This window comes from Cinclus cinclus, chromosome 10 (genome assembly GCF_963662255.1).
Source record: "Cinclus cinclus chromosome 10, bCinCin1.1, whole genome shotgun sequence".
Taxonomy (NCBI): Eukaryota; Metazoa; Chordata; class Aves; order Passeriformes; family Cinclidae; genus Cinclus; species Cinclus cinclus.
In genome coordinates, this window is record NC_085055.1 from 15561001 (window position 1) to 15584759 (window position 23759).

At 35.9% G+C, this 23759-nt stretch overlaps 1 protein-coding gene across 1 annotated transcript in view; it reads left to right on the top strand.

The window, feature by feature from the left end:
• DNER (delta/notch like EGF repeat containing) overlaps positions 1–23759 on the top strand; it is a 114540-nt gene that overhangs the window by 54500 nt on the left and 36281 nt on the right. The window contains exons 3-5 of the mRNA XM_062499214.1: positions 5632–5726; positions 8146–8312; positions 22037–22182. Coding sequence (XP_062355198.1) covers positions 5632–5726; positions 8146–8312; positions 22037–22182 — 408 coding nt within the window. The remainder of the gene's footprint in view (positions 1–5631; positions 5727–8145; positions 8313–22036; positions 22183–23759) is intronic.

A 23759-nucleotide genomic window follows, 5' to 3' on the forward strand; every position in this document is an offset into this window, starting at 1 on the left:
CTGTGACAGAAAAACAAAGTTTTATTAATGCTATCTGGAGAATTGCCGTGCGTTGGAATGCGCTGGGTCCTCTCGGTGCTGTGGTTGCTGACTCTACAGAGTGACTCTTGCTCAGATGAGCAGAGAAACAGACTGCCAGCACCAGAATTCACTGGGTGGATGTGCAGCCTTCCTTACACCAGCTTTCAGTGCTACAATAACTGGTAAGCCTTCTTCATCTGATATTGTTTTTGGATGCAGTCTGTCAGTCTCCCCCTGGTGTTCTCCAGACAGGCACTACTCCTACTCTAAACACTTCTGACTTCTTCTCCCGTTACAAGTAAACCTTGATTTTTCTTTCTTTTTCTGGTTTTCTTTCAGGCATTGTCCTATCTGAAAATAAATAAGTGCAGTGATGGGGAGGTTAAGCTAAATGACACTAGATTTTTCAGAACCAGTAGTTTTTCTGTGCTACAGTGCAAGCGTACTGCTGGAACTGCTTCTTTTTTTTTTTTTTTCTTTTAGAATTTTGTTCTGAGTTCAATTTCTGTGCTAGAAATGATCCTGCTTTGTTGCTTGACAACTTGACAATAAGTAGATAGTACTAGATCCCACTCTTATGGTTCTATACTGTTGCTTTTTATTTTCTTACTTATCTTTTCAATTTTTTATTTGCCAAAAACTGTTCAAGATCTATAGTTAGAATCTAACTTTCTTTCTTTCATATATTTTCCCTTGCATAAAGAAGACTGCTAAACATGTTATGCATGTTATATTTCTTAGAAAATAAGGGATACCTCTTGCCACACTTATAGGGTCAGAAGAGAATAAATCCTGCAGGCCCTATTCTGATAGAAAAGTAGTTATAGGTCTGGAAAAGCAAAAATTGCATGTTATTAAATTTGCTTTATTGAACTGAAACTTAATATGATATTCTTTGGAAAACATGTCTGAAAGAACTATCATTTACAAGACCATTCCTCATACTGCATTTGCCATGACAGTTTCTGTCCTGTTGACGAACTGAAAGGTTTTCTTTCTTAATGACCATACCAGTTTTCATGGAGCACCACCCTAGAACACAGCCTAGCTTTTCTCAAAAAACTCATTTTCTCAATCCTTTCATAACATAATGTCTTTTCAAGTACATTTAAAATTTTAGTTTGTGGGGTTTTTTTAACTTTTAGCCACTGATCTTTGCTGTAGGATGAGTTTGTATCCATCTTTTTATTTAGGTCAAGAATTGTGTGCGTTTATATATTCTGTTTAATTCCAGACTAATTTGCCCCAGTTTGCTCTGGCTGCAAGGACATGCATAACTGTCTGTTGCCCCACTGGGGGATAAAAACAAGAGAACAGCTTTTTGAGATGGAAAAACAAGAGATTAACCAAAGAGAACATTCTCAGAACAGGAGGAAAGTACCTGAGTGACAGGTATCTGTGTGTGCCTGAGTGTGCACACATGTGGACACTTACTTACTTGTGTTACATTTGGAGATATTCTCAGAAGAAGCACTCTCACTGTATGCTGGAGTGGGGTATAGTGAAAGCTGTGGTGTCACTGAAGTTACAATGGCAATTAACAGGAAGGACTTAAAAGGCAGCTGGCTCATGGGGTGAGTTTTCACTGCCAGTATCACAGTGCAAGTGAGGCTCAAGGCACCTCTGGCTTGTTTTTTTTTGTTTTTAGTCCAAACCCTTGATCCAATGAGGGTCAGCTAGAGCTGGCTGCTCAGGGCTTTATTCAGCTGAGACTTAAATAACTGCAAAGATGGAAATTCCACAAGGTACCTGAGCAACTTCCTCCACTGTTTGGAACTATCTGTTGGTTTTCAGAAATACTCATTAATACTTTGTTAATAGAGTAGTGAGGACTTTCTAAGGCTCGTATGAATTTAGCCATTCCACTTACCGACCACTTTTAAATTTGAGGAAAGTGTGGCATATTTTGCAAGAAGTAAAATCCTTCTGCCATTCTATGAACCTGGGGTTGAGATACAAAAGAAATGCAAACGTATCATGGCAGCAGAATGGCTGGATTTTGCACTGTCAGGATTAGTCTGCCTGTGCTGATAAGGCCTTGTAGAATAACAAATGTCTGCTCAACTTTTCAGGAAATCTACAATGAAATTTTATATACAATAGCTCTCTGCAGAGAACTAATTTCAGCACTGAGGCTGCATAGATGTAGACTTAGAGTCTGTATGCTCTTCTTCTCAGCCTTATTGAATTAAAGTCTAATACACTTAGAAAAGTAATAAAGGCACTCACTCTTATAAAAAATATTGCCTTGGGATTTATGTATGTATTTCAGCACTTGTCAAATTAAGTGTATATCTCATTATTCTGATTTTGTAAGGCAGGAAAGTATCTAACTCATCCTATTTAATATCTTCAGAAAAGTTGTAATATGGAAGAACAGTCTGTTGCTCTCTTAGGTACCAGCCCTGACTTTCTTTGCACTTTCTTTGCAATCTCTTCTATACCACTGCCATGGCCTGGTAAGGACATCTAACAAAATCACTGCTCTCTTGTTACGGTCCAGGTAGAAACTGTAGGAGTAAGAACTCAAGATTTCACATTTTCTCAAATGATGCTGCTCTTTTACCTAAAGTCTAAATGCATTCGAAGCAGAAATATAGTTTTTATATATTATGTTATATTTTAAGGAAAATGACATGATTTAGATGCAAACTTATGGAAAATTCATGTAAAGAAGAATTCTGACTATTTGCTATTTAAAGAGGAATTGTTGACTATTTACTGTCAACAATTTGATATTTAATAATTTTAAACTCATTGAAGAACAGTCTTGGATGCATACTCTCTTGACACAGGAGCTTATCTTTGCAAGCAGCTCCTAAACATACTTTAGACTCTGAAGGGTGAAGGAAGGTTTTGTTTTCTTTGGTGACTATTTTTAAAGTAGCTGCATCGTTTGTGTAAATGTTTATAAGTCGGTTCCCCAAGAACTTTCTTGTCCTGATGTTTCTGTACTATTAAATGCCTCAGGAGAATTGTTGGATGTCATTGCAGTTATGCTATTTTTTTGTTTGTTTTTTTTTTTAATTGTCTTTAAATTACATTAGAAACCTACTCTATTTGTTTCTTTACTTTAGACTAGGAATGATATTTATTTTGTCCTCTGAAAATCATTAAAGTATATTTTCCAGTGACTTCAGTTTTAAATATCTTCTACCAGTTCTAGCAGCCTTTTTTTTTGAGAGTGAAAATTACAGAGTTTTTTCATCTTCTGAGTGTCCTTTATTGTTGTATTATATTGGTTGTCTTTGCCCTCATTCTTCAGTAGTTCAGTTTTGTGGAGCGTTCTGTTAAGACATGAAAGAGACACACTTAAAAATCTTTATAAAAATTTCTAACAGCTGTGAAAAAAACTGCAATTTTTTTTCTTAATTCAGGTGTCAAAGCTGTCATTTTTTTGTCTCCACAGTACTTGACTGAAATAGGACACTACCATTTTTTTCCTTATGAGAGTTACTGCTTCTTCCTATGTTTTTTGTCTGATCCAAGTATCAGGGTTATTAATATATAAAAGTTTTCAAATTTCAGCTGTTGTAAAATCCTGAGTTTAGCATCCTACTGGTTTAGATGGTTATTTTACCAGATTCTTAGAGCAGGAAGTCAGGGCCAATTACAAAGAGAGTTTCTAGAGAAATACATTGAACATTAAAGATCTCTTAATAGATGAGTTAAAATCATGCATTTTGCCTTTGCTTTTCTAATTATCTTTGCAATACTTCCTATGTATGCTTTTTCTGCTGACTAATCCTAAATTCTGATGTGTTTGCAAACTGAAGTATTTTTTTCTGTGTGGTTGGGATTTTTCCCATTTTGTGAAGGTTAACTCTCAGGTCTTGTTCTGCAGGCACTTTGTTCAGCTCTTGCTTCTGTGATTATTTTATTTTTATTCTGGTTGCAAAGACATCAATATCTTTTACTACAAAACCTTCTAATATTAAACAGTAAGGTAAATTAAATACTTAAATTACAATTTCCCCCTGTGTTCCAAGATAATAGATTCATGAAATTGTAAAACTATAGAAATACTATAAAAATCAGTGTATTTTAGATCTAGTATAAGTCTGTATGAGAATAGAGATACTTATTTCATTTTCCCCTTTGTTCCAGCAGGCATACAGATTCTCAAAGAAAAAAAGTTTAAGTGTTGGAAAATATAAAAGGAAGAGAGTTAGCCAAACTAATTTTGGATGCATTGTACTTTGACTGTTAGGTTCGTACTTTTGACTTGTGAGATTTAAAAATTGTAATGGATATATTATCATTTTTCTAAATTCATTTGAACAAATACAATAAAATTTGATCTCACTTTATTTTCATGAACTATATGTATTCATATTATATACACCAGAGAATTCAACAATGAATTGACTAATCTAGACACTGGAAAATCATTCACTTGGGAAATGTGAATACTGAGTATGTGTCTTGCTGGAGTCAAGATAAGCTCTGAGTGTCCTAAACATTATTACTTGCATCATATTCTGGACTTCTGTTGTTTGTGGATTTGCATGTTTCATTTCAGTCATGTAATTTTTAAAATGTGAATTTGAATTATATTTAAATTTGCAGATTTTATTCTGGCTTTTGTTTTGGTGCAAGATTAATTCATGGAAGTGTGTTAGGTTGCATTTTAACATTTTCAGTAAGGTTGATGTAAAAAGTTTGCAAACATTATGGCTGAAAGAATAGCATTGCAAACTGCCTAGAAATTTGAAGATTAAACTGGTTTGTTGTTTTGTTTTTTTTTCCAATGTGACATTTCATTGACAAGTTGATGAAGATACATTTAAAGTTATTTAAAATTTCTGATGATATGAAGTGATAGAATCAATTATGCCACAAAGTATTACTTATTTGAAACAAATGTACCCTTGGAAACACTAATAATTTTCAAACTCTCTTTAGGAAATTACTACTTCTGAAGATCTGAAGAATTAGGGAGTCTCTGTGATTCCTGTGCTGCATGACACCTTGCATGGTGTCTGAATCTAGTTAATGTAGTAACTGATTTCTATGCCAGTAGGCATCACTAGATTCAGCAAACACATCCTTTTACTCTCACTATGATCATAATTTTTTTCCATCTGAAAACACTGTTTGTCCAGGCATTTTTCACTTGAAAATAAAAGTAATGGGCAAGTGAGAAAGTGTTTTTTTTAAAGGAAACCTGTGTTTGGAAAAAAAACATATTTCAATATAGCAGAAAGGCAGTGTCTGTATTTGTCACTATAAATCCTTCAGTACTGCATAAATTAATGATGCACTATTTCTTGGCTGTAGCAAATCATAGAGTGTTTTTTATTATTCTAAAAGACCAGGAAAGTATTAATCTTTTTCTAAATATGTTCATTTATGAAGGAAGATGCCATTAGAAGTTTACATTTTTGTGCAGGAGTTTTTTGTTAAAACAAAACCCTGAAAGGATGGTTATGTGAATTTTCAGCACCTTTGTTGGCAGCATAAAGGTTTCAATGAATGTTCCTGAGAATTTTTAGATGATGATTGCTGGTCTGTTAGTGTCACTTGTAAAAAAAAAAAATAAAAAAAAAACATGTTTTCTTCTGTCAGATTTTATGGTTTATTGTTAAATAAAGCTATTTTTATTTTCAGATAACCCCAGATGTGGCTTGTGGAAATGCCAGTTCCAATACTTCTGCTGGAGGCCGGCTTATCTCCTTCGAAGTTCCACAGAATACATCAATAAAGTGAGAATTTTCTTATATGTGATGAAATACAAAAAGCACTTTTATTTTCATTTGACTGGATGTTTTAGACAGCAGTTTTTCAGATAGGCAAATTTGTCAAATGACTAAAAGACTATAAGAGAATTCATGCGGACTTCAAGCATGTAGCAGAGAGCCATGACAGCTCTTTGCTTGGTATAATTTCTCCCACATATTTAATGTTTTTAGAAGATGTAAGCATGTAAGCTGTCTCTGGGCTATCATAATGTGTTAGAAATTAGGGCAGATGCATTGAAGATGTCAGTTTGGAGAAGATATAACATTTCCTTTCAACACTGTATATTGAACACTTTTCTGCCCTTTAATCTCAAGATGAACTTGCTGATAGAGGGTGTTATTGATAATTATGTAAGTGCATGTATATTGTGCATTTTTATTTGATTTCTGGGTTATTGCTTTGGGTGTCATCATCAGCTGTAAAATCTTTGTGTACGTCCTAAAAAACACGTTTCTCAAAAAATTTGAACTTGCTCTGTTACTCGCTTTTCAAAATCATACTTTTTGGATCAAATACTTGTTTTGTTACATTTAATCAACAGAACCTGACTTCCTAGAAAGATCTGATTCTGTCAGCTGGGCTGAGGCATTTTCCTGTTTGAAATTTTATTTAAAATGTGATCTGCCAACGTAGTTCTCTGGCTCACAGCTTTGCTGCAATTTTAGACTTACATTTTCCCAAAATAGCCTACTTTTCTCATACTGTCATCTTATCTTTCAGAATCTCGTGTTTCTGTTAAAAAAGGCCATGCTCACAGGAAAAAAAACAAAGTGATGCAAGCAGACAAGCTGCAGACAGTTTGGAGCAGTAACTGTTAAACTTGGGGGCCATCCCACCCTTCCCACGGGGTTTGAATTGTGCTCATTCATGAGCCTTAAGCTTAAGTCAGGAAGATATCTGGGAGTGTGGGTGCCCTAGCTGGCTGGAACCTGAAAGCAAACAAGTGTCTTTTCGTGGAAGCAGGAAAAAGCTGGCATTTGTGGATCCCAAAGCTCTATTTAAGAGCCTTGAAGTAGAAACTCTGTTTTGAAGGAGATTTCAGAGTACCCAGTTAGTTTTGATCATTTTTACACTGTATATATTTAGTAGTGCTTTATACATGGGTAGATTAGTGCAAGTCAAGATCGATTTTTATTTCAGTTCATTTACTATCTTAAGTGCCCAAGTGGCTTACCTAATTCAATGGCTATCTGTGAAAGGAAATTTTCAGTTTAATTAAGTTGACTTTGTTTGATTGTCATATGAGACCTTAACTGTGAAACTAGTTGCTATCCTGTTCTAGAAGTGAGACAGTCAGCTTTTGAAGTAGCAATTGGGGGTGTTCTTAAAGATGGTGCAAATACTGTAAAAAATTTGCTGCTTATGATGTCTAGTTGCAATGTTTTTTCAACTTCTGTCACGCACGATTACAAGACTTTGCTTCTCTTGTTTTGAAATCAAATAGCAAGTGATCAGGGATAAACTGCCTTGTGTTTTTAGCAGGACTGAAACAATTTCAGTACAGGAAATTGTGGAATAGAGCTTGATCTCTAGGTATTTGGAGAGAATTATCAGTATTTAGCAGTTGGATGAAGTTGTGTTTTTATTTTTGGAGGATTGCTCAAACTCATTTGGGGTTCCTTCATAGGAAATTAATGCAAATACTTGGGACCTTACCAGAAATATGACAGATTTTTATTGTTTCTTTATGGAGGTGAGTAGGAAAAAATGTGCCCTACGAGTACAAAGACTGGCATAATGTAGCTACCTAATGGAGCTGGCAGTGTGGATACAGTAGTAGACTTTATATCCAATCTGTCAATATTCAGGAAGGCACTATGGGCTCAGTGACCTTGGGAGCATTACATGACTCATTTGATTTACAAGAATAAACTGTCCTGAATCTTCGATCTGGTGTGTCAAACAAATGAGGATTTCTACCAGGATCTGTCTCCCAGTATTGAGTGAACAATGAATGTTCTTCAGTAAACAACAGGGCTGGGTGTACTTCAGCTGCAGAAAATGATGGCACTGTGGGATGGAGGTAATATTCAAAAAGGCATAAACACAAAGACTGAATAAGGATCCTTTATAAGGATATACTTTGCTCTTATGTGGTATTTATCTAAAACTCTTCTTGGACGTTAAGATGGTGACCTTCACGTATCAGAAATTGATATTCTGTACGATTGAATCTGCTTTTATATAAACTATTATGCAAATCTTACAATTGGAGCAATTTTAAGTTTTGCGAGCATGCTGAAGACATTCAGGATTTTTCATACTTCCCTACTTGCTAGATTTAAGTTTCCCATCTTTGATGAGGTTCGGTTTTATAGTGATGTACTTTCTAATTACACTGATTTCCCTCAGTGTAAGTATTCTCACAATTTCTTTCCTTAGAATAAGGCAAGATGCCACTGCTTCTCTCATCCTGCTCTGGAAGGTCACAAGCACTGGATTTAAACAGTGTTCACTTATTGATGGCAGAAGTGTCACTCTTCTCCAGGCACTGGGGGGACTTGTGCTTTCTGAAGAAATGCTTGCATTAGGAAACAACTACTTTATTGGTGAGTAACATGCTGACTTTGTCCATCACCTCTAGGTGACAACTGATGGTTTACTCAGCATTTAGAGGAACAAAAGACTAATTCCTTTAAGTGCTGAAAGATCCTGATGGGATATTGAGACCATGTTTCAGACAATGGTTCATTCAAACCAGACAAAAGCTACACTAAATTCTTACACAGTTGGCACCATTCACTTTAAAATCTACACTGTCATTTTTGTCTGATACCTTGAGATGGTGCAAGGTATTTTATATATTCTCTTTTAATAAGCTTTTGGCAAATGCTGCAGTATATAATTAAATGCTTGAGGTGTTTCTTTGTCAGGTATTATTTCATTCATGGGATGCTTTGGGAAGAAACTTATGCCTGTAGACAGGAAAATGGCAAAAGTATATTACAAGATCAGATTTCCCTTTATATTTTAACAGTGTTTAATTGCACTACTTTTTTATCTTCTAGTGTTGTCTCTGTGAATGTGGAACCTTAGAGATGTACTATTTGTTTCACTCTGCAATTAAATGTTAAGTATCTTTATGGAAGGAATATAATGAAAACAGCCTGTTGTATTATTTTTAAGGGTGTGGGAAATAATACAGATTTAATGCTATATTTATGCATAGACACAATAGACTTAATTAGATTGAGATTTCTGGGCAGATGTATCATACCAATGACATGAAACCAAAGTCATTGTAATAACAGCACTTAATGTTATCTGCTTGAAACACTGTATGCTTTTGAAGGAACTACAAGCTGCCGCAATTGTTATTTGAAAATTTACCATGCTAATAAACGTAAAATTAAAAACATTCTGATCTAGAAACACTGGGAAAAATTCCAAGTGTGTAGCTAATACAGAAAATCCCCAAATACAGTAGTATAGGAATAGTACCTTGTTCTCTCCTTTCTCAGCTATCACTTTCCAAAGATACTGCTCAGAGGGTGTTAGTAGAATAATTTAATTCTTATCATCAGTGGTTTCTTTTAGTGATGTTTATTTCCTTCAAATAATTTTCCACTTTCTTTTAATATTGTTTTTCCTCTTAAGATACTTTTAGGCTCTTTTATTTTCCTTTTAATCTTGTTTTGCATTTTATTTGCCAGAGTTAAAGCCATCCTCTCATGTCTCTGAAATAAATTTTTGCATTTGATTTTTGGTAGTTAATGTATGATAAAAGTGTCCTGAAGACAGGATAATTGGCAGTTTTAATGCAGTGGTGAAAATGCCTAAAGGCACAGCTTGGTCTAAGCTCCTAAGCAGAGGGCCCAAGTTGCTCTGGGAAGGTTCCACTTCACTGTACAAGCCATACAGCACAGGTTATTAATTTAGATAACTAAAATATGTATTTTGTCACTCTTTCATAGTTTGTCTTGTCCTACTCATCTCTGTAGCTGTATTTCTGTCCCTGGGATTCTTTGAATTCTTGTGTGCTGGGTAACATGAGGTGAAAAATGGACCTTTTCCTAGATGAATATAACATGAGGTTGAGTTCAGAAAAATGGTTTATTTCAAGTATTCTGAGACCTCTTGCTTTGATGGTGTTAAAGCAAGAGGTGTTCAATACCGTCTTTGGTCCTTCTTTTTAATTAACTGATATTGAAATTCTTTGCAAAATTTCCCAGATGCTGAAACTAAAGGATGATTTTTTTATTTATTTAAGAGCGAGCCTCTGAATTTCCTTCTCATTTGTATGGAAATATTCTGCTTACATCCCATCAACAGTTTTTGTCCAATGAAGTGTAAATCTTGGGTGTAAAACTTAAAATTCATTTTTACACCAAATAACTGAGTTACTTTTTATCTTCATTCAACTGAAATCCATAATTCTGCCAAAGCTGATAGAAAAATAACTTGATTTTTACTTCAGATTTGATCCAGATGTGTGGAAGAGGTCTGTCAATTTGATACCTTACAAGTTTTTTAATAATTTAGCTTTCAATAAGTCACTTCGAAGAAATTTTTTCTTATAGAAAAATTTCCATGTTTTTTGACAGATATGAAAAGGTACAATAAGTTAAAGTGGGTGATTTTATATGAAAAAAAGCAATAATGTTGCCAGTGTTTTTATTGATGGTATTTAAGCTAGAATGAAATAAGAAGGCCACAAGATGCTGTAGGCTTCTTTAGGCAGATTTACACAGTAAGGCTGTGCACCATGTCACTCGATACATTTACTTTATATCATTTCCTCCTCCTTCCCCCACTCGTTTTCTGTTTATTCAAATGTGATTTTAACGGATTCCTCTCTTAACTGGTGAATTTTTTACAAGGACATTGGACATTTTTTTAATCTTGTAAAAATTTTCTAATTAGAATTGTAAAAGAAAAAATGAGGAAGATCTGAGTGGTCTTTTTTTTAACTTTTTTGTGTGTGTCTCTCTTGTTGATCTACATCCTTTTTGAGTCATTTCTCACTGTGTTCCTTCCAAGTTTAGTTACTCAGTAAGGTACTTTAATTGCCTCTTGCAAGTCTTTCTGAATAAGTTATTCAGGTAAGAGACAAAACATTTGGGGAAATATTATTTGTTTTGTGCTACCTTGTGGTGACACAAGTTTAAAGTTGTTTATACAAGATTAAAAAGACTCAGAAGTCAGCAGTAATGTGCTGATTTGCTGATCATGTGGTTCAGGGCACAGTGTCTAAGGGTTGGGAAAAATGCTCTTTCTGAGACCTAAAAATAGATCCTGTCAGCACAGAGCTGTTCACCCCAGAGACAGTACCTGCACTGTGTGAGAATGAAGGGGAGAGTGTAGCACAACTCACCCAAAAAAAAAAGCACTCTGTGTTCTGTGATGGGGTTTATAAAATGGCTTCTGCATCTGCAAACAGCCTCTTGCAGTGCAGGGACAGAGCGATGGTGCTGTGCTTCTGCAGCATGATTATGTGGTTTAATTCCAGAATTTACCCAGCTGTGGTCAGCAGAAGACTGTCTTGGATGTTCTGTAACATGTTCCTTCCATGCTTTGCTCAGAGGATTTTTAAAGAGTTTCTCTGTAAGATTTGCTACTACACTTGTGCCAGTCTTCTAAATTAACTTGTTATTTTGTTAAATTGTATGCCTGTTAGGTAGTGGGGAAGAAACCCCAGTATGGTTCAGGCTTTGAAGTGAGAAAGTGAGCTGTGTGGATTAGGAGCAGGATGGGGCACATGGTGCTGGTGCCTTTCAGTGCCAGGTTACTGCTGGACAGAGGTGGTTGGTCTGTAGGACGAGGTGAGCTCTTCCTCTCTGCTCACGGTTTACAGCAAAAATGTGTCTTTTGAAATCAAGGTTTTAAAAAAGGCATTTAATCAAAGGCATTTCTGAACAGGAAATGATTTTACTATGTATTCTGTGGAGTGCTATGGGTGGGCATTAAGATTGGCCGAAGAGATGGTGAGAAAGGGAAGCAGGAGGGATTTAATAGTGCCTGTAAATAAGAGATGAAAATTAAGGGTTCAGCATTAAAAACATTATTGAAGTAAAAGACAGGCTTTCCGTTAATTAGACTTATATATTCATACTCTGTCCCAATGTTCTTTGAAGTTAATGAGTGATTCCTGCACAAACTATTTATGATATTTATAAAAATGTGAGTCTCATCAGTATTTGTTTTAATTCTGGATTTTCATATATTCTTGCTAGCAGTAATGGTGCTAGAATATTTGAAAGAGTTAACTGCAAAATTTACGTTGTTAGAGTCACGTACCTATTCTTCATTGCAATATATCTTGAAAAATTGAAATCAGATGAAATGCATTTTACAAATCTGAAGAAGTAAGATAAGAGTTGTCTGATGCACCGTTGGATGGTGGAGGATTCTTTCAGAACTGCTCATGAATGCTAATAAGTTACAGCTAAGGATCTCTGGGGTGAGCTGAAAGTGCTGCTTGTCGTGTGTTTTGGGGGAAATCTAATCTACCCAGCATTGTGCACTTCTCTCTTTCAGGAAATAATATCCTGGATTCTGGAATGTGTATATATTTTTCTATAAAAAATTATTGCAAATGCAGAAGATTTACTGAATTGATTAAATAATAGCTGTTTTGAGAAAAAAATGCTGCATTAACATTTTTCTTAAAAAATAAACGTCCTTTAAAGGGCTTTGAAGGACATTCTCAGTTTGTATGGCATCATAATTTATGATTTGTTGCATGCATCTCTTTTATCCAAGCATACAATCATGCTCTGACTGAGAACTGGAACATTAATTTTGAGAACATAGATTGCTGTCAAAATACTGAAAAAACCAAACCCAATGGAGAATAAAAGCATTAAAATATTTCTTTTTTTAATGCTCACATTTTAGAAGTTTGACAGTGATTGTACACCATCTGCTCCTGCACGAATCAGGTAATTCACCCTGGTGCTAAATTAATGTATACCTGTTCACTAAGGCAAGTTCTGTGCTTCAGGGGTATCCAAAGTTACACCAGTGGCTGGCAGACTTGCAGTCAGGCTGGTCTAATTTCACACAGTTTCCAGTCTGCTTGGAAAACTGGTATATGTACACCTCTGCAGCTGTACAGATAGCAGATCATATTTAACAGTCCAGTTAACAGCTAGGACACAAAACAACCATAACTTCTTTTTAATGAATTTGGAAATTGAGTCATAATTGACGGAATTATAGAATATGCTGAGTTGGAAGGGGCCCATCAGGATCATCCAACTTCTGGCCCTGCACAAGGCACCCCAAGAACCCCACCCTGTGCCTGAGAGCATTGTCCAAACACTTCTGGAGCTCTGTCAGCCTTGATGCTGTGACCACTGTCCTGGGGAGCCTGTTCTGTGTCCAAACACCCTCTGGGTGATAAATCTTTTCCTAATCTCCGACCCAAACCTCCCCGACACAGCTTCATATCATTTTCCTTTTCATACCAATACAAAACTGCATATTATATGATTGTTACTTAGTTTTAAGAAGTGTTTATTTGGAGGTTTTTGGCATAATGCAGAATGTGGAGCTGGCAGTGCTGACTCTGTGCATGTAACCTATTTCCTTTCTTTCTCCTAACAGCATTAAAAACTGAAATTATGTTTTCAGGTCTTTATCATGGCTGTTAGGATATTATTTATGTTGAAAAAAGATCTTCTTATCAGCTTTCATGATAAAATGTTGGAAAAATTGCTTTTCTGCCCAGTGTGCCCAGAGCTGAAGCAGTAATGATGGGAGCACTTTCAGAAAAATAGTAAAACAAATAGTTGGGCATTACTATGCTCCCTCCATTTCCCCATAGGTAATATGTTAGAAAATGTGGATATAATTGTAACAAAATGCTTGTAAATAGCTTGAAACTACTTGCTTTTAGACTTTGTGCTTTATTTAGCACTTACACGGTACTGCTTAAGCAGCTGCTTAAAAGGAAAGATGCAGCTTAAAAAGAAGCTTTCATGAGATACTGCTACATTAGCTTTTTCAGCTTATTGTCTGCTTATAAAATCAAAGGAAGACATTTATAAGTAAAAGTGCTATTTCTCAGATAAGACCTTCAAGATAATAAGGTAGAAAGTTTAACATTTAATATTAATTAATATTTTTATCTGAACAGAAAATAAATCCTCTAGCACAACCTTTAAATTATAATGCCTGTTTTCATTACAGCAAACAAAAACTGATGTAGACTTGTCAGTTGATATTACTTGGCACGTCATCTGGTTTTCTCCAAGATGCCCAGCCTTTTAGATCAATACAATATAATTAGCTGCTTTAAACTAAAATTATCAAGTATTTAAAAAATATTTTCTTAAATAAAATTGGTAGCTGTACAAACTCACTTGAAAATAAGTGCTCTAGCATCTTTGTGGTGAGATGAAGAGTACTGATGCCATTCAAATGCCAACACCTTTAAGGCAGCTTGTTTGAATTCCATGAAACTTTTTGATATTTGGCTTAAAAAGGAAAATTAATGCTTGGCTTCTGAAGCACAAGATATCTGCTTCTTTTTAATATGTGTGGGAGCCATATGGTTCTATGTCAGGAAGGGTAATGTTTTCCAATCCAAAATGCTGTCCTGCCTTTCAGATGCGACAAAGTATTTTATTTTCTAACTCTGCCCTGAGCAGTTATTTCCTCTTCCCTTGTTCTTTGATTATTCAATGAGTCTCCCTGCAAGATCTCATCATGCATTAATGAGCAGTCACCACCAATACTAGTGCAGCTATGTTGAATAGGCAAAATGAAACAGTGTAAAAAATACCATGTGAAAAAAAAATAGAGAGATTTTGAAAACGTTGGTCTTTCTAACTCTTTTTATCTGGTAATAGGATTTCAGATCAGGAGGCAAATCATATCTGGGGCTTTGAGATATTGTGTTTTGTGTTGTTACAGGCCTCTAAAGCATGCACATATTTCTGTCTAAAGAAAGCAGTTCACTGCATCTCAAAATGGCTTTCATTTAAGCAAAAAATTAAGTAGTACAATTTTATTTCATAATAGGAGATGTGTGAATTGAATTCACTGAAAGCCACGCAATCAAGTTACTCTAACAAGTTGCCATGTGTCAGCCAGCTGAGTGTCTGTGTGAGCTCCCAGTCCAGATATTGTAATCATTTGACTCAACCCCCTTGCACTCTGCACCAAACTAAATCTCCGTGCCCTGCTCATGCTGTGGTTGGAATGTTCAGGCCGTGCTTGTGCCCAGCTGATGTGCAGAACCTCTGTCCTTTTCTGTGACTGCTCCGCTCCTTCTGTGCAAGGGGCGAGCTGGTGACAACTGCTCCAGTTAGTGAGGTTCTCATTTTTAAGTGTGTAATTTGCGTGGAAGGGCCCTATTGTCTGCAGATTTGAGCATTGTGCTCAACTGAACATTTCCCTGGGGTTCTGGGCACAAGAGCTGACCTTGCAGAAACTGGCCTTTTGGTAAACAATGGCAGCAGCAAAGTGCGAACAGCAAGAAAAGTGCAGTGAAGTGTTAATTTCAATGATTTCTTTTACAAAATGGCCTTGTAAGGCAAAGAAATGAAGCATTCAGCTGAAATCCAAACCATTCTGAAGAATGCTGTTGGCCTATATAAGAAAGGGTATCTTTATAAGTACGATAAAATAAATATCCTGTCCTTTATGATCAAGTTGCATGTACTTTGTCTCACATGTAAGTAAATGTAAGCATCAGACTAATTACTATTTTTATACATTGTATTATGTTTTAAGTTAGCATTTAAATAATTTTTACTCTTAAGAGTAGTCTTCAGTTAATCAGTAAATTATTAAAAGTTATTTTTTATTCACTGTTATTTCTAGCGAGAAAGAATGGGAAATTCTTTTCCTAGTCTTTCTTTGGCGGTTCATCTACTCAAATTTGTAATGTTTGGTGAAATACCTTTTGTTTCTTTCTTTCTTCAAATATGACTTCTGTGACCAATTCACAATCAAGATACTTATTTTAAGATGATCACGTGGCTGTTTGCATGATAAGATCTTGGTCAGACTGCTTAATCTGATCTGTGAAATATAGGTACCAATGCATAACTGGTACGTTGTGCAGTGTACCAGCGTGAAAGACATTTTAATAATGCTTGTAAAATGCTTTGAGATCTTCAGCTAGTAGCGTAACATACTGCAATGTGTATTTAAAAGTAGGGTAGCCACTCATAGAGCCTCTCAGTTGAATCAGTCACTGCAGATATAGCCTAGTCAACCTTGCCATCCCATCTGCTGCAACTCCTCTTAGTGCAGTCCCAGCTATGCCACTTGTATTCCACCACACTTACCTTTGTTTGCGAAGTGTGGAATCAAGAGATTGTAGTGGTCTACATTTGAGCCCAAAAGAGTTTTATGACAGCTTGGCAACTTGGCTGAAATGCTGACAAACAAATATATATTGGGAAGTTGTGATACACAAAATATTTTAGAAGAATAGCCCCCTTTGCTGGGCTTTCACCACTACTTTGGACCATAAGCAGAGTCCTTGAAGCTGTGGGAGAAGGTCGCACGTTAAGCTACTGCCACAGCTGCTTAATAAGGTGAAAGCAAGTGGCTTTGTAAGAGTAAGTGTACTCCTGCTAGCTGACTGTTTCACAGTTCTGTCATAGGGCTTGGTCCAGTCAAGCTATTAAGTTGGATAATTCTTTAAGTAACAGTGAAATTCAGAAATGGACATTTGTTATAGAGGAAATGTAGTAGAACGTGGGACTTTGCTAGGCGAAATGAATTCAACGGGTTTGCTCAGCTCATAAAGATATTTTTACTACCAGTCCTGCGAAACTGAGCTCCAGCTTGAAAGGCAAGCTGTGTGCTGTTTCTTCCTAAAGTTTTGGTAATAATTTTCTAACACCCAAATTTTACTTTGTCTTACCCAAGTATAACACTATCATTGTCAATCTGCTTCTGGTAGAAATGTAGTATTGCTGCTGAGGACATAAGTCGAGCAACAGCACTCTTAGCCTTTAGTGGTTATACCTGAGAAGAAAGTGTATGTCTAATTTTCAGAGCCCAGGCTGTTTTCATTGTTGGTAGCAAAGGAAGAAAGCATATCCATCTAAAAACTGACTGTGACTATGAATGCAATTTGGAGAAGACAATGAATGCCATGAGAAGGTTTTCAGTCACCTCCCAGGAAAAATTCTTTAAATTGCTGTTTCATGTGAGCTTGTGGGAAAAAAAATAAATATTTGAAACAGTTCTTGAACTGATTCTCATTAGAATCTAGATATACTTTCAAAAGCAGTATCTGACCAAGGCTTCTGTGAATAAAGCACAGTAAGCACGTTGATCTATATAGAATTTTGGAGAGTTGTGCCACCTATAAATAGTGCTATTTGTGGACAAAATAGCAGTTTTGCTATTGCAGCTGTATTTTTGTGTCCCCAGATGCTATGTTGCCTAGCAGCATTGTTAAAGAGTGATCTCAGATGTTCTGTATGATGCTGATGGCACTGATCTACTGCATCAAAGTGTAAATGGCACTGATTACCTGTTTCTTACTCCTCGTTTTCTTATGTATGATAATTATCCTGAGGCAAACCAAGAAAGGACTCCTGACCTATTTTTCATATTCTGCACAGCACTATTGGTGTCAGAGTCCTGAGGGGATTGGTTGGCCTTAATGACCCAGAGTACTAGTGTCATTGAAAGGGGGGGTAAATGTTTGTCCATTTGTAAATCAAAAGCAAGCCTCTACTACTACAATTACGTGCATCGTGAGAACATCTTATGTCTTTTAATTTCTTACGTCTCTAAAATGAGTTGAATATGACTTGTATGAATAAGAGGATTGAGCTTGCTTAGATTTGTTAGATGGAAAACTATTTGAGATTGTGATATGCAGTCACATAACAGAAGGAAATTGGTTCATACTGTTAAAGTAAATTTCCAACTTCATGTTTAGATCCAAAAAGGCACTGAAGCATGGTGGTGATTAATATAGAGCTTTTCTTTCATAGTAATTTTCATGGTATTGAATGTTAGCTATATCACATGATACGTGGAAATGAAAAATTCTTTGGATAAAATTTGGATATCAAGCATTTTAGGAGGAAGAAGTAAAATTCAGGTATTTTTCTTTCTTTTTTTTTTTTTTCTGGTGGTTACTGTAGTAAAAATGGAGTTCTCTTTTTTTTCTAGCTTCCTTTCTTTGAAGTATTCTTATGTCTGCAAAGTTCAATGGCCATAACAGGCTGAGCATTTTGACCACTCTCGTTTAGCTTGCTGGATAATGTTTTCTCTTGTGGTGGGAGAGATGTAGTCAAACAGAAAATTCCTCTGGACTCTTTTACACTTTAGGTTAATTCTATGACTTTCCATCATATTTGGATGAACTATCAGATATACAGCTTCTATCCTGGACCAGTAAGGCTTATAAAGGACTCTCACTATGCTCTGACAACAGCAGTGGGTTTTTTTTTAGAAGCTGAAATCTGATCTGGAATTATCATAGCTTCACAATGTTACTGCATGGCAAGAACTGAAGATAGGGTGCAGGCACATCCAGTACTGCTGCTTTGATCCTAAAGGAATGATACAATCTATTTTTCTTCCATTTAACTATATCTCAGTTACCCATTTTCCAAATAATGAATAGCTGACTGTACTGTACCTGGGGAATGGGGTGAAGAATTTACATCACCTTATTCTGGGGCCCTTTTTGTTTTCCTGCCATCTTGACTTACCAATGCCCTTGATGCTAGGGCTGCTTACTGTGCAGAGGAGCTCTAGGCACTTAGTGTCTTTGAGAACTTCACTGCTTTGCAAAATGTTGAAGTTGGCTACTGACCCCAAAAGCTTTTGGTGTGGGAAAGTGTTGAGAGAGAAAAAGAGAACAGATGGAAACTGATAGACATCCCACTGCTGTCTCATTTCCTTGGGAAACCAGGCTAAAAATAAGTTGAAAACTTGAGGACTGCTACTTTGTTGTGAGTGCCCAATCCCCTTGGCAGTCATTCTCACTCATCCAAGAAATCTTTAGGTGAGCCCAAAGATCTACGCTTCTGTGAACTGGAACTAAAAGGATAATCTACTGTTTCAACCAAAGGTGAATATCTTTGTATCACATACATGCATGCACTGTGTAGAATACAGAGAAATACAGCTGAGCCAAATGCAGAAGGCGTTGATGTGTGTCAGAGCATGTTGGGTGCACACCAAGAGTTAGTGAATGATTTCTAACGAGGTGTTTTGCCTTTCATTAACATTATGTGCAATATAACCTTCTTGGTGGTCTGTTGGCTTCAGTCATCCCTATTTTGACTGCTGTGGACCACTCACTGACCTCAGACTGTTGTGCTTAGAAGGAAGGTATTGCTCAGAAATGGGGCTTGTAAGTGAAGCAAATCAGTTTGTGTAGTCTAGAAAGCATACACTCAATGTTTGAGTACTGGTAATCTGAATTGCATGATAGGATCTTCTGAAAGTATTTGGACATAGTTATGTCATCTTTAGTTTGGCTTTATTCCTTATTATTCATTCTTAACTTTCCTGATATGAGTGAAACAGGAGCACCCATACTTTGTGCTCCCAAATGTGTGTGGAACTGCCAGGGTGGAACAAGCTGTAGTGTATTTTGCCAGGGAAATTGTGCAGGTATTTCCAAGACTATCAAATGTGTGTGCAAAAAGCTTGAAAATGCCTCCTCTGCAATCTAAATGACTACTCACATCACATAATCATTTATTAGCCTTGAGAATTGTTTCTGTAATATTACTGTAAATAGTTCAACCCTGAATTCTGCAACTAAAAATGCTTTGCTGCCATTACGTTTTAACTGGCTTTAGAAAACCAGCAAGGTTGGTATGAACTGCTGTAATATTCTTCTCCAGACCTGAGGTGAAAGTAGCTGTAAATATGGTTCTGAAATTATTCTCCCATCTAGACCTTAAAAATAGGACTTAAAACTCACTCTAGCTCAGTTGCTGTTATGGGAATTAGGGAAGGAATTAATTGAAGTGCTATGACCTGAGTTAGGCAGGGTGTTATATTTAGATGGTCAGACAAGCTTCTTTTAGCCTTAAAACCTAAAGATCTCAGAAAGTTATATGCAACTTCTATACAGTGAAAATAAATACCCATGTTTGTATTTTTTTGTATTCACACATTAGAAAAGATAATTAGAAATTGCAAGAAAATGTGTGGCATTCAAGAGAGAATAATTATTTTTTCAGTAGTTTGCCTAAGGGCTTTTGATACCAAAATAGTAACAAGATTCAAACTGCAAAGAAGGTTGATTTAATATTTCTTTAGGGAACTGTCCTGAAGAATATGTAACAATCTGCCTCAGAAAGGAAATGTGAACCCAAAGACATTTTCTAAATACCACATTCTAAGCATTCACATATAATTGCATGACTGCCAGTGACAATTGCATTCAATTGTTAAAGAAAAATTCTGGCTGCATCTTTGAACAGATGGGTAAAAAGGGGGTATGTATTGAGGCCAGAATAAATTGGCTTGCTTTGAAGAGGTCATCAGATTACATTAATCTTCACTAGCCAAAACAGACCATTAGGCACTTGGAACTATACCCAATACATGTGTTGTTTTTTTTTTTTTTTTTTGTTTTGTTTTTTTTTTTTTTTAAATCTGATCCTTTAGAATATTTAGCTAACTTGTAGAGGCTGTACTCAAGCCAATGATGTCTATGTAGGACATGAGATTTTCCTGTTTGAAGGTAGGGTTTCAGGGTCATAGCAAACTAATAGTTGAAGGAATGCAGGATTTTAAAAAATGAAATCTAAAAATGAAGTGCAAAGAATGGAAGTCTTCCACGTGATTTTGTGTGGAATTTGTGGGGAGTTAGTCATGCTTGACACTTCCATATTCAAAATGTAAGTAATGCTTAGCAGCTGTTCTGAAAGAAAACCCACTTGAAGTTCTGTTTCATGAAACTTTTATTTGTTCCTGTTCACTAAAATTATTTGGTTTTACTATTATTTTTTTTTTTGGTGCTATCTACAGTCTATAATGCAAGAAACTAAACTGCATCTTTGAAGCTCCTTAGAGGTTTAAGCTGTAAATGGATTTTGCAATTTGAAGTGGAAAATCTAAGAAAAAAACATTCAATGTCATACATGCATCTACTTAGTATTGTTATTTTTAAAATGAATGATATTTGCTTTAAAAAAACCACAGTTTTTGCTTAAATTTGTTTAAATTCTGTCTATGTTTTCTAAAGAAAAGGAGAATTGTTCTGTGTCTGCAACATTCCATTCTGTTACTACATTCTTAGACCCTTTGGAGTCTACCTACATGGAGGATAGTGAAATAAAGGTTTGACAGTCTATGGAAGAATCTCTGATGGTTTTTTTATGCATAAATTCTGCATACAGTATACACACTATACCAAACCCACATTTTTGTGTCAGTGCACATTTATTCTCCCCAAACAAAGCAATTAATTGGTGCCACATATGGAAGGGCTGTGGTCCAGGAGTCTAATCAGTGTGCTGGAACAAAGCAGCTCAAGCGTGAGTGAAGTACAGGAGCAGGGGCTGTGTATTTTGACATGAACTCTGACTTTATCCCATATGTCATGGGCTGTGTATGTGCCCCATTTTATCTTTCCTGTTGTCCTTCTTTTATTTTTCAGATAAATCTGTTAGGAATATGTGTGATAGTGATGTTGTTATGCTCCAGTGTGTTTTAATAGCTACCAACCCACAATTTTTTCTTATTCCATGCAATTACAGGTGCTAGCCAGAGATTCATGAATCTTCCTGTTCCTTGTCCAGTGTTCCTATTTTAATGTTTAATTAATTCTACCTGATCAGACATTCAATAATACTTGTATTGCAACTGCACAAAGAAATGCTGTCAAGTGGTATAAGTATATTCTTGCAAACTTCATAAAAAACAGAGCCAAAGGCATTTTCCATCTTCTACCAGTGTAATGAATCTAAGTATTTTTAGCTCTGAAAGTAACTCTTATGAATTAATTTAAACATATTTCTCCACAAAATTTGATTTTAATGCTCATTGTCACTAAAGAAATTAAATAAATATTTTTTAACTTTTCAAAAAGTAGCAGGCAAAAGCATTTAATTTTGAAACCTAAAAAAATATAGGTTTGAGCTCTGGAAGTTGGTATTTCAGCATCTTGCCTTCCTTTTTTTAATCAATATAATGAGGTTTTTCTTAAAACTGTGTTTTAATTTGTGTTTTCATGCTTTGCATTCAGAGAGCTGTGTATGAGCAGTTTTGTTCTTAGTTGACAGTTTATTTCAAATAATTTTTATTTGTTTGTCTAGATGGAGAGCATTAACAATATCAGCTTATTTTGTCATATAACAAGAATATTTTATTTTTTTAAAAGGTTTTTTGAATGATTCAGTTACCAAGTGCATTGTGGCTCTACGCTTGACTGTGGTGGTGAAAGTGAGTACCTGCATGCCTGTGGGAAGCCATTCAGACAACTTCCCATGTTCAGGGAAAGGGAAATGCATCACCAAGCCAGATGAGGTAAGGTCAATTTACCAAGGCATTCCTGTAATGTGGCTGTTCCATGACAATTTAAACATAGGGCAAATTGTCCTTGGTGTTTATACCTTGCAGCTGTGTAACAGCTTCAAAAACTCACAGATGTTACTAAATAACAATAATATTTATCTGGTGTACCTGAAAATCAAGACCTCGAAGTAAGAAAATAACAGAATCGAGATGCAAAGACACCCTGCCCTGGCAATGAAAACAGTTGTTCAAATCCAGGTATAAGGGAATTTGTACTCATCTTGCAGTCACTGTAGAAGGAAGTTTCTCTCAAGGAGGACCACAGTGTGGGCACTTGGGATCTTCAATCTCCAGACCAATGTGCTCATATTTGTTAAGTTCTCAGCCTTGTCAAAGGCTTAAAATCAGATTTATTCTAATGCTTTTCTCTCCACATCTTAATAATTGCTTACTCAGAATAGACTGACCAATGCAATGGAATTACCTGACCATAATTATGAGAAGAAACAGAATGGAGTGATTTGGTAGTGGCTGCAAGGTTTCCTGTACAGCTTTATCCTTTATGTAATACTGCATTGGGGGATTACGATGGCAATTGCACTGGACACTGGGGATTTTGTGTAATCTAGCAATGTAAGAAAATAAGAACCAAATCTGTCAAATTTACAATCTGTATTCTGCTTTTACAAAACCAGACTGGGCTTTTGTGATTTAGACACTGTTACCTTCGATACATGTTATTTTTTATTTCATGGATTAAAAGTCATTTGCAGCACAAATATGCACAGTTAATCTTTGGATTTATTAATATTCATTTGGGGGATAAAAACAGTAGTAACTGTTGAGTAAATATTAACAGCTGGGAGCCTGCTGTGAGCACAAAAAATTTGGCATATTGAGTGAATTCACTTTGAGTTCATCTCTTACCATTTTCTGATTTAAATTCTCAATAAGCATGTTTGATAGAAAATGGTGCTTTGAATTGTAACAACAATAATTAAATTGCCACAGTAATCTATACATACGTGGCAATACTAACATCTGGAATAATTATCTGTTTTATTTCTCAAAAATGAATTTTGTAAAATGCTTGAGGTAATGCGCGAACATAATTATTGATAGATGAATTTAGAAATAAATGCTACTTTACTGTACCAGCTGGCTGGTATCCAAATAAATTATTCATTCAGATAGTGTTCAATTTCATAGTCCAGTTTAGTTTTTGTGCTTTACTGTATTCATTATTTTTATTTTATAAATTTAGTATTTTGAATTGGACTTACATAAATAATGGTGTTCCTCAGGGGTCTGTGCTGGGGCCAGTTCTGTTCAATATTTTTATTGATGATATGGGTGAGGGTGTTGAGTCTTTCATTAGTAAATTTGCAGATGACACTAACCTGGGAGCTTGTGTCAATCTCCTGGAAGGTAGGAGGGCTCTGCAGAGAGACCTGGAATGGTTGGATGGATGGGCAGAGTCCAATGGGATGAAGTTTAAGAAGTCCAAGTGCCAAGTTCTGCATTTTGGCCACAATAACCCCTGCAGTGTTACAGGCTGGGGACAGTGTGGCTGGACAGTGCCCAGGCAG